General features: G+C 38.3%; 3 protein-coding genes across 3 annotated transcripts; 2 read left to right on the top strand and 1 right to left on the bottom strand.

Moving 5' to 3' along the window:
• The first annotated feature begins 378 nt into the window (after positions 1 to 378).
• LOC18012902 (ankyrin repeat-containing protein At2g01680) lies at positions 379 to 2,772 on the top strand. The gene is made up of 3 exons (XM_006395800.2): positions 379 to 854; positions 1,247 to 1,656; positions 1,736 to 2,772. The coding sequence occupies exons 1-3, from the start codon at positions 533 to 535 to the stop codon at positions 2,603 to 2,605; spliced, it is 1,602 nt and encodes a 533-aa protein (XP_006395862.1). The 5' UTR covers positions 379 to 532; the 3' UTR covers positions 2,606 to 2,772.
• A 167-nt stretch (positions 2,773 to 2,939) lies between these two features.
• Positions 2,940 to 8,001, bottom strand: LOC18012901 (protein VAC14 homolog). The gene is made up of 20 exons (XM_006395799.2): positions 7,568 to 8,001; positions 7,323 to 7,436; positions 7,171 to 7,236; positions 6,908 to 6,997; positions 6,695 to 6,814; positions 6,587 to 6,615; positions 6,336 to 6,478; positions 6,145 to 6,239; positions 5,926 to 6,012; positions 5,684 to 5,791; positions 5,504 to 5,595; positions 5,331 to 5,412; positions 5,177 to 5,242; positions 4,948 to 5,063; positions 4,748 to 4,868; positions 4,399 to 4,560; positions 4,179 to 4,307; positions 4,023 to 4,091; positions 3,631 to 3,921; positions 2,940 to 3,526 (listed from the first exon to the last, which is right to left on the bottom strand). Exons 1-20 carry the CDS (start codon positions 7,655 to 7,657, stop codon positions 3,383 to 3,385), a joined length of 2,214 nt encoding a protein of 737 aa, XP_006395861.1. The 5' UTR covers positions 7,658 to 8,001; the 3' UTR covers positions 2,940 to 3,382.
• A 1,482-nt stretch (positions 8,002 to 9,483) lies between these two features.
• Positions 9,484 to 10,921, top strand: LOC18013002. Its single transcript, XM_006395798.2, has one exon. The coding sequence runs from the start codon at positions 9,633 to 9,635 to the stop codon at positions 10,626 to 10,628; it is 996 nt and encodes a 331-aa protein (XP_006395860.1). The 5' UTR covers positions 9,484 to 9,632; the 3' UTR covers positions 10,629 to 10,921.
• Positions 10,922 to 11,043: the final 122 nt, after the last annotated feature.

Here is an 11,043-nt window from a genome sequence, read left to right as displayed (position 1 = left end):
ATAATAACATTTTGAATAGCAAAACGAAATTTTTTGAAATAAAAATATAAACGGAATTTTTTGATTAGATTTATGTATGAAATTATGTTTTGTTGAATTTGTAATTAGAATTCATTTAAAACGATAGTTATATATCATTTTAAATAGTTTCAAAAATGAAAATCATTCCAACTGTCAACGGTCCACATGATCATTCGTTATCTATACTAGAAAAAATGAAATGATATTTTTAATAAGAAAAACGTTGCTGTCTAATCAAAATAGGCAAAATAAATTTAAAAATGAATCAAATGCCGAGAAACGAATTATTGAAGGGGAAAATTCACAGACCATTCAGGTTTTGATTGAGTGAAAGATTCTCATATATCTTCTTTTTAGTGTCAACTCTCCAACAAAAGCAAAAACCTTAAAAAACACTTTCTTTTTCTCAAACAAAAGCGAGAAGCCACCACCGTTTCTCAAACAAAAGTGTGTGTGTGAAAAGTTGAGAACTTTTGTTGTTTAGAGAAAGAAAGCTCAGAGCTTTACGGAGATGGAGGCGAAACAGATGAGGTTTCTTACTCACCAAGCTTTCTTCTCCTCTGTTCGATCAGGTGACATCAATCAACTCGAAGAATTAGTCGAAAAGTTAACCGGAGACGAGCTAATCGATGAGTCATCGCCGTCTTCTGCGGTGGCTGAGCTTATGTCTGTGCAAAACGACGCCGGAGAAACCGCCGTGTATATAGCCGCCGCGGAGAATCTGGAAATGATCTTCAGATACTTGATCAAGTTTTGTAGTTTAGAAACAGTGAAGATCAGATCCAAATCAGACATGAACACATTTCACGTCGCCGCCAAGCGAGGACACTTGGGTATGTCTCTCTAATTTCCCAATTTCTGCTTCTTCTAATGTTTGGTGATTTTTGATTGGATAATCCAAATTTCAATCATCACGCTTTATATTATCCAAAATTTCTGCAATTTTTCACTGAGTTTTGGAGTTGCTGACTTCAAATCTTCAGGCTTTAGCTCTCTGATTATGATTTCTAGGATGTTGAATCTACAATTTTGAAAACACAGATCTTAGATGTAAGTTCTGTATCCATCTTGAAGACTAGAATTCAAAGTTCGAACTAAGTACAGGAATCTGTATATAATCCAATTTCTGAAATTTTCACTGTTCTTTGGACTTGCTAGCTTTAAGCTTGAATCTCTGAAATTGGATTAAAAAAGGGTTTGAAAATTTACTGTCTTTACTCTCCAGGAATTGTGAAGGAGCTACTGAGTCTATGGCCTGAGCTCTGCAGAATATGCGACGCGTCAAACACGAGCCCGCTTTACGCAGCTGCGGTTCAAGATCACTTGGAAATAGTAAACGCAATGCTAGATGTTGATCCGAGCTGCGCAATGATCGTTAGAAAGAACGGGAAAACATCGCTGCACACAGCTGGAAGGTACGGGCTGCTTCGGATAGTGAGAGCTCTTATAGAGAAAGACGCAGCGATCGTCGGTATCAAAGACAAGAAAGGTCAAACCGCTCTTCACATGGCCGTTAAAGGGCAGAGCGTTGAAGTAGTCGAAGAGATTTTGCAGGCTGATTACGCCATATTGAACGATAGAGATCGAAAAGGAAACACAGCTCTGCATATCTCTACTCGAAAGTCTCGGCCACAGGTATTATTATATCGCTCTTGTCTTTGTTTTAGTGTTATTACGAATGTTTCTTGAAGATTTGGTTTGTGTGTATGTTTAGATAACGAGCTTGTTGCTGACGTTTACGGCGATTGAAGTGAACGCGGTAAATAACCAGAAAGAAACGGCTATGGATTTGGCTGATAAGCTTCAATATAGTGAATCTGCTTTGGAGATAAACGAGGCTTTAGTAGAAGCAGGGGCTAAACACGGGAGGTTCATTGGTCGTGAAGACGAGGCTAGAGCGTTGAAGCGAGCGGTGAGCGATATCAAACACGAGGTTCAATCGCAGCTTTTACAGAACGAGAAAACAAACCGTCGTGTCTCGGGGATCGCTAAAGAGCTGAGGAAACTACACAGAGAAGCGGTTCAGAACACGACTAACTCAATAACGGTCGTTGCGGTTCTGTTTGCGTCCATTGCGTTCTTGGCGATATTCAACATGCCTGGTCAGTATTTCACAGACGGGCCAAGACCGGGAAAAGCGCAGATGTCCGGGAGTGTAGGATTCCGCGTTTTCTATCTTTTGAACGCGACTTCGCTGTTTATATCGCTGGCGGTTGTGGTGGTTCAGATAACGCTGGTTGCGTGGGACACACGGGCGCAGAAGAAAGTGGTGTCAGTTGTGAATAAGTTAATGTGGGCGGCTTGTGCTTGTACGTTTGGAGCGTTTTTGGCGATTGCGTTTGCGGTTGTGGGGAAAGGGAACTCGTGGATGGCGATCACGGTGACGTTGCTTGGAACGCCGATTCTGGCGGGGACATTGGCGAGTATGTGTTATTTCGTGTTTCGGCAGCGTTTCAGGAACGGTAGTGATTCGCAGAGAAGGATTAGGAGAGGGAGTGGGAGTAAATCGTTTTCGTGGTCTTACTCTGCTCATGTTTCGGATTTTGAAGATGAATCCGACTTCGAGAAGATTATCGCTCTCTGAAGTATTGATTCACTCAAGGTCATTGCCTCGTCTTGTATAGTGCAAAGAAATCGTGTCCTCTTTATTTTTCCACGGAAGTTTGTGTTGTATATTTTGGAGAAAAAGAAGAAATGTAATGTTGTATTCTTAGGAAAAAAATAAAAATAATATTTTCCGTATTCGACTAATAAAGATTCAAAACTAAGGTACATAACATGGCTTTCACAATTAAAACACCAGAATCACTCAGTTAATGACATTTTAACCTTTGGAGAAGATATATTATCATTGTGCAAACAAGAAAGAGTGATCGTAAGAGCAAGAGATCTGTGGAAGAAAACGACAACATTTCCAAAATCAAATGGGTATCATTCAACATAAATATCCAATAAGTAATCTCTACACCATTCTCCTCATGTGGTTTTCCGGTTAAAAAAACACAACACAAAACCACATGATGACTTCTTTTTCTTACATCCACGAAAGTAAAAAAAAATAATCTCCCTTTAAAAGAAGAACAACAATGAAACAAATTCAAGAGAAGAAACCCAAAAAAAAGGTAGACTGAAGAACTCTCGTAAATAAAAACCCGACAAAGGGATAGAGAGAGAGACAGAGAGAGGATGGACACGACCGTAGCTTTTCCACAAGTTCCGAAGAAACTTGAAGAGTTACTAAAAAAAGAGATATACAATTTTACAGGTGACAAAAGGGATCGGTGGTGTCCAAACGAAGAAGAAGATGATGATGATGTCGGGGATGGTTATTATTATTTATGTATCATTTTATCATACCAGGTTATAGCTGTAGTTGACCAGGGCCTTTTCTTGAGGATCTTGATGGAGGTCGATTGTTGTCTGCAACTGATGATGATGTCGAGGAAGGTGGTGGTCGCTGCTGTTGTTGTTGTTGTTGCTGTTGCTCTTCAGATCTCCCCACCTCCTAACACATCAAATTAAAGCAAAATGAGTATAAACTGCAAGACTTGTGAAATCATTCTGTTACCAATCAAAGCTTCGAGAAATAATGTGTTGCGTTGCGTGTACCTTTGATGTAGAAGAAGAAGAAGAAGTGCTATATGAGTAGTTCACTTTAGTCCTTGCCTGGGCACGGTGCTGATTCTGTACGTTCTCAAATTGTTGCAGCCGTGCACCAAAGTTGATTCCTTGGTGAGAACTCTTGATATTATTGTCTTTTGTGTCACCGTCCTCGTGATCATGCATATACTGAGAGAAAGGAACTCCTGAAGATGCTCTGGTTATTTGCTCTCCGCCACTGAATGAGTACGTTGGGACAGTTTTCAGTCTTGTCCTTAGTATCTTAAACGCCGCACTTTGCTGCATACAATTAATTTAAGAAAAAAAAAAAATCAGGTACTATAAAAACAAGGGTACAATCAATTTTGCAGTAAACTAAACACGTGTCATTATTATTTTACCTGAGGGAGTAACATTAGAAGACCATAAAGTGTTTTCAGCAACCATGTGTATCTTCCTGGTTCCAGAAGCTGCAACAGAGAAAGGGTCTCAATCGCGGTGCAAACAAGAAGCCAGAAAAAGAGACAGCTAATTCGGTTGAAATAAATCACGCAAACCTGCAATCTAAGGTACGTAAAGATTGGAGTTTCGAGAAGCCGGATCAATTTATCAAGCTGCACGAGAAATTTGACGTTCATGTCTTCTTCTACCAATGATTGAATCACGACACTCGCGTGCTGGTAAGCCTGTCGATTATTCCATTTGCTGATATTCGATATCGGATGGTGATCTTTTAAGAACTATACAGCAAAAACCTTTTATTGTTTTTGTATTTACCTGAGCTAATAAGCAGAGGCTTATAATTGCCATTGGTGAATGGCACCATGAAGCATACAAGGCGACCAAGAGTTCTTTCCCTTCGCGATTGACGAGTGAACCTTTTAAAAGATCTCTTAGTTTTGATAACTCCGGGGATGTAAGCAAAATCAAATTCAATGCCTGAAACATCAAACAAAAGAAAAAGAACAAAGACAGTCTAGTTATTAACAAAACAAAGTGAGAAATAACATAAATGAAAAGCCTGAACCATAAAGGCCCGTACAAAGCATGCATACTAAACCAATCATCTATCTGTATTAACCTTCCAACTTTCCTTGATCAAAGAAATTTGGGAAAGTTGAAATACCTGAACCATGGTTGACGCAAACTCAAGGTTATCTTCTCCCTCAAGTATAGTTGAGAGCTCTCGATAGACTCTTTCGGCATCCAAAAGTACACACAATCTCCGGACAATAAGGGCACCACGCCTAAACAAGATATATTTTGACCAACTAAATAATATGTTCTTTCCAGAATCTTTAAGACAGGTAATAAGATGGGACTAACCTTTCCAATAGAGAATTATCAGCTCGAAAATTGTGAACTAGAAAGACGATGAGCTGGCGAAAGTGTTGTGGATCTTTTGCAACACCAGCATGAACCTCCAGAACCAAGAGCACCACCTATGATATATTTTCATGTCCAGATAGTTCAATATCATATAAATTTCCTACTAGACGAAACAAAACTTATACAACATAAAATTCAACAATACACTCAGGGAAACAAAACTTACGTCATCAGAAGAATCAGATAGTGCTTTTAGCAACGTGTCAAATATGTCATTCAGGAAGCACAAGACCTGTTACAACTACCAGTTTAGCTATAAAGCGATGAACAAAAGCGTTAACTTCAAAAATATGATGCCAAACAAAAACCGGTCTCTTCACCTCAGTACGATGTTTGTTTAAAAGTGTTGATATCCAATTCAATGCTTCAATTCGGGTAGCCTCATTATCGCTTGATAGCTGCCTGGCGATGAAAACACTCGCAGATCACAAAATCAGGCAAACATTGATAGCACTCAAAAGGATCAAAAACAAAGACATAGGAATAAACTAACCTCCTTGCTACAGAGAGAATTGCACCAACTTCAAAACCATCTGAGGGTTCAACATGGATTGAACGAAGTTCTTCATTGGTTTCACGAGCAACCTTATGCAAATAAATAAACACAAAGAAAGTGAAAAGTTGCATACGAAACCTACAGTTTCCACCATTAAGGAGGAGGAATCAAACTTACCACCCTGATTTTTTCTTCTTTGTCAGATATGCAAGGCAAGATAGCTCCAAGAATATCAGCATAGTAACGCACGAGCTGGTCACCTCCAAGTTTTACAAACTCGTTTATCTACAAAAGTACAGATTTTTTATTTATTTATGAAAAACACCTACTCTGAATATATGAATCTCCTGGAATGACAAAGTAGCACCCATATAAGTAGCTAGAAGAAGCCAAGCAGAAGCATGGTCTTTTCTTCTTACCCACGTGATGGCCGTATACCGAGTGAATTCATCAGGAGACGAAGCCCTCTGCACCAGTATTTCAGCCATGCGACCGTAATCTACAGACTATCAACAGTAGCACTGTTCCAGTCAGAAATTTACCGATGGAAACTAACAAGAAATGTGAATTCTACAGAAAAACTGAGCGAAAAGGGATTTTATAGCAGGATTGTCCAATCACGACAACAAAAATCTTACTGGTGAATTTTTTATCTCTTGAAGAAACTCTGAAAGAGCGGAATCAGCCTGCTGTCGTATTTCATGACTCGAGTCGCTCAGCATATTGAATAACCCTGAAATTTATTGAAAAGTTAGTTCAGCCGAACACACAAATAACCAAAACTGAATAAGGTCATATATGTAGCTGAAGTCATCAAAATTGTAATTACCATCGAGAAAGTCCGGCAGAAACCCAAGCATATCAATATCTGGAACACTGTCAAGAACAGTGATCCATCCTACCAGAAATTGTCGAACATAAGGGTTTAAAACGTTCATCCGTTCTTTTAACAGAGGTATGAATTCCTCAATACTGAAAAATCCATACGCCAGAAAAGTGGAGCCAGGAGAGTAAGTATTCAAAACTATTAATACCACAGTTATTTTTCATACAAAGAAAAAAAAGGCTAACTTAACACACCTGAACTGATCACTTTCCGTCACAATATCCTATTCCACAATGTATAACTCTAATCAGCATAGGATTAAATCAACATACCACCCGTGTGTGAGAAAAAAATATGCTTACCTTAACAAGGCGATCTAAAAGATGAGCAGCACTTTGGACATTGGCATCAGAATCTGCTGAGAGTTTGCATAAAGCATCAAAAATTTGATTGAAGAAAATAATGAATTCGCCTCTCACAACCTGTAGCAAACAAGACAACGAAGACGGTGGTGCATCAATGCCAATAACACATAGGATAAACCAAACAACAATGGATACTACTATAGTCTTTACCTTTGCAATGTTATAGAGAGCTTCACATGCATAGTACCGAACTCGGCTATCTTGATCAGAAAAGGAGTTAATCACAGGTGGCACTATTTGCTTCATGAATAAAAAAACAACAATTAGAAAACATCCTATAAGCCAAGAAAGGAAGTACACTAATACCATAGATGGATCAACAAAATGATTGGATTATAGTAAAACATAAATGTCATTAACTGTGTTGTAATGCAAAGGTTTAAATAATTTTCAGTGCCTATATATATATATACCTCAAGATATTGAGCAGCTTCTGAAGACAAACCAACCGTTACAGCAGCTAATCCAATAAGTCCACCCTATTAAAAGAGAAATGTTGCAGTAAAACGAAAGTCCTCGGGATCTAAGTAAAAGCAAATTCTAAGCAATCAATAAAGTTGCAAACCTTTCGATGATTTGCTTGAGGGGATTTGGCAAACTCCTTAATCAACATCTCAATGACTTTCGAGATCTTGTCATGGTCACCCGCAGAAGTTAAATTCTTCACAGTATTCTCAAGCTACAATTAAAAATGGCAAAAAATAATATACCATCATCATCCTCATCATCATCTTCATCTAAAACAGAAAAATCCAAAAACCCTAAGACGCAAAGTCCAAACGCAAAGGAAGATAAACTCGGATGTCAAACCTCAAGCGCAGCATTTTTGCGCTTCTCATAGAGCTTATCAGAGAGATTGCGATGAACAGCGGCCGGAATCGCAGAAAGAGCGTCTGACATGTCAGATGAAAATCAAGAACCCAAAATCAACCTTCTCCGAGTCGAAATTTCCAGAGTGAGGAAACCAAATCTCCGACGACCTAAATCGTCTTTGCCCCCTTAAAACAAAACAAAGAGCTCCCTCCTCAAATCGGTGAAGGAAGATTCTATCTTCGCGATCAGAAAAATTTTATTTCCAAAATGGATCACAAGGACGGCGGATTATTCAACTCAGGAGACGAAAACAATCAGATCTGGTCAAAAACGAGGAACTCATCTGCGGCTACCAGTTACTCGGTTTCCCGAATTCGATTTCCGGAAAAACAAATTTCTGATTATTATTATTAATATTTTTCTCTTTGCTTTTTTTTTTCCCTACTTTGCTTCCTTAATCCTTAGTGGATATCTTTTTTAATAAATAGTAATAATCAACACACAAGTGATGTTTCCTAAAAAGAAAATGAAAAAAATATTAGCTACACAAATGAAAAGTGCGTGATCAGAGAAGTAAATGACAAATTCACCCTTTTTCTGGAGACCAGAACGAAAGGGGGTAATAAAGGTATTTCGTTAAAGTGGGAATGTGGTATATCGAGTTCGAGTGAAATTGATAAATTGTAGGTTTTTCATTTTCATTTTATTTGGCATTTTAAAAAAAATATTCTACCGTAATATGTACATTATAACTATAATCAGAAACTTTTTTGTTATTTTTTGTTAAAATATAAGAAGATTATTGCACTGTATAATCAAACTTCTTAAACGTTTCAATCATTACAATACGTTAAACACATATACCATATCCTTATTAAGTATATAATTCTTTTTTTTTTCCTATCACGTGTTAAATAATCAACAACAAAAATTTGTCAGTTCACTTAATAATCAATGAAATAATGACTCGTGCTATTTTTTTCTATTGGTGCTTGACCAAATAAGGATTCAGAGGAAATGTTTTTGGTCAAATGGTTAAAGTTTTACTTCTCAAGCTTTTTTTTTAAGCTTGTGAGAAAATAATCTCATGAACTCGTTGACAAAAAAAGAATATGTTTAAAACCTTGTAAATTAATGATGGTTGAGATTGGATAGTTGATGTGTGAAAATTTAATCAAAATCTTCAACATATATGCTTTCTGTTCGTTTGATGCAACCTGTTCTAGCATAACATTCTCAACTTGTTGGACAGAAGATGAGGACAATAGATTTTGAGTGGTGTGAACTGATGAATGAGTGATATAATGACGACGTAATTGCAATCTCAGTGCCTATTGAGACATGAACAATAACATAAGGTTTAACCGGAAGTTTTAGCTGGCACATCAAAATTTGGAAAAGATGTTTTGGTTTTGAATTCAAAACATGATAATTTTCAATGGCCAGTGATGTTGCGCAATGAAAATCTACAACATTAATGAAATCTTCACCAGTCTTGTTGATTTTTTTAATCCCAAATCAGAGATCAAATCGAAAGTTACATTAGTAAATCTGGTCCAAATAGGAATTCTAGTTTAGAGAATATTAATGTGACCATTTTTGAGCAAAAAATCATAAATGTATTTCTTCCACAATATGGCACATATGAATCTCTAAAACTCACAATATTGGAAACTTTTTGTTTTGGTTTTTACTCACACTAATTTTTATTTGTTGATGTAATTTGTTTTTCTTGGTCTTAAATGGACAACTGAGGCAAAACTGAAATTAACTACGGGTTTTTCTTAAACGGAAATGAAAATTGAGACAATTTGGAAAATAACGTATCATTTTCTTATTTTAATAAGTAATCTAATTTATTTCGCTTATTCCAATGTAATTTTTTGTTTTCCATTTATCCCACAGCCAATCAGAGCTTTCTTCATCGTCTTCTCAATAAAAATAGATCTGCTTCCATTTCTCCGCCATAGCCCGTGCTTAACAAAAACCAAAAGATAAGGGTTCATCGATTCAAACGAAGAAGCTTTGATTAAAACCAAACGAAAGGAAGAAGAAGAAGAAGATGGGAGAAAACTCCAATCGATCAGAAGCCGAACGTCTACTCGGAATCGCCGAGAAGCTTCTCGAGTCACGAGATCTGAACGGCTCAAAAGAGTTCGCCATCTTAGCTCAGGAGACAGAGCCTCTCCTCGAAGGCACCGATCAAATACTCGCCGTTGTCGACGTCTTACTCGCTTCCGCGGCGGAGAATCGCGTCAACAACCAACCAAATTGGTACCAAATCCTTCAAATCGAAGATCCAAGCCAATCCTCGACGGACAACGATCTGATCAAGAAGCAGTACCGACGTCTAGCTCTCCTCCTCCACCCAGACAAAAACCGTTACCCATTCGCCGATCAAGCCTTCAGGTTCGTCCTCGATGCATGGGCGATTCTATCTACACCCTCGAAGAAGTCCCAATTCGATCGCGATTTGAATATAATCTTCACCAGAGTAGATCTCAACGGGAGCAATCAGAGGCAGAAGAAATCAACGAGCGAGAAGATGGCTACGTTTTGGACGGCGTGTCCTTACTGTTACGGTCTTCACGAGTATCCAAGGGTTTACCAAGAGTACTGTATCAGATGCCAAAACTGCCAAAGAGCGTTTCACGCCGCGAGTATTCCGCAATTGCCTCCGTTGGTTCCTGGGAAAGACGAGTATTACTGTTGTTGGGGTTTTTTTCCGATGGGATTCGTCGGCGGCAAAGGAGGTGAAGCCGCCGCTGCCGCCGCCGTCGCTGCAACTGATAATGGGGTGACGAAATTCCCGAATTGGATGCCTCCGGTTTTCTCCTCCGGCCAAAACGCCACTGTAAACGGCGGCGTTGCAGGGGTTACTCATCCTCCTCCTTCTGCTCATGCTGGTTCGTCTCATGGTGTTTCGATTAGCTTTGATGAATGGTCAGGTGGTGCGGCGAAGAGAGATAATGGGGCGGTGAGGAGCAGCAACGACGGAGTTAACTCAGATGGAATGCCGAAGAAGAGAGGAAGAGGAAGGCCTAGGAAAAATCAGTGAAATTTGGAGAAAAAAGACAATTTTTTTAAGGCAAGAAAGATTAGGATCAGTGTTTGTTGTCTTAGTGTAATCTTACTTGGTTAATTTAAGTTCTTTATAACTTTATGCATTTTTCTCTCCTTTTTTTTTGCCTTTTTTCTCTGCATTTTGTTGTTTTCTACCTTCACCGGCTGTGTTCAGGATTTTCATTTACATCTCTTATTCGAAATCTTCTTGTATCATAGTTTGCTTTGAAAAATGATATTTTTGTGTGTAAATCTTCTAGGTTTATACAACTACTCTTAGAGTGACAATATGTTCTTCTTGAAATGCCACAAACGTTCGACACTTGTTCAGTGTAGTTTAGGTGTTTTTGTGTGTTTGGATGATGACTAATGATGGATTATCTGAAATTGTGCGGTTGAATTCTATTAAT

Source organism: Eutrema salsugineum, unplaced genomic scaffold (genome assembly GCF_000478725.1).
Source record: "Eutrema salsugineum unplaced genomic scaffold, Eutsalg1_0 scaffold_6, whole genome shotgun sequence".
NCBI lineage: Eukaryota > Viridiplantae > Streptophyta > Magnoliopsida > Brassicales > Brassicaceae > Eutrema > Eutrema salsugineum.
The sequence above is the reverse complement of the archived record's forward strand: the minus strand, read 5'-3'. Positions and strand labels throughout refer to the sequence as shown.

Bases quoted from the DNA above. Each gene is read 5' to 3' on its own strand.
- LOC18012902 (XM_006395800.2), top strand. From the start codon at position 533: ATGGAGGCGAAACAGATGAGGTTTCTTACTCACCAAGCTTTCTTCTCC. The intron at 855-1,246 runs GTATGTCTCTCT...TTTACTCTCCAG, and splicing joins CGCCAAGCGAGGACACTTGG to GAATTGTGAAGGAGCTACTG. The intron at 1,657-1,735 runs GTATTATTATAT...GTGTATGTTTAG, and splicing joins CTCGAAAGTCTCGGCCACAG to ATAACGAGCTTGTTGCTGAC.
- LOC18012901 (XM_006395799.2), bottom strand. From the start codon at position 7,657: ATGTCAGACGCTCTTTCTGCGATTCCGGCCGCTGTTCATCGCAATCTC. The intron at 6,815-6,907 runs GTAAAGACTATA...TGTTTGCTACAG, and splicing joins CTCTCTATAACATTGCAAAG to GTTGTGAGAGGCGAATTCAT. The intron at 5,413-5,503 runs GTTAGTTTATTC...TTTCATCGCCAG, and splicing joins ATTCTCTCTGTAGCAAGGAG to GCAGCTATCAAGCGATAATG.
- LOC18013002 (XM_006395798.2), top strand. From the start codon at position 9,633: ATGGGAGAAAACTCCAATCGATCAGAAGCCGAACGTCTACTCGGAATC.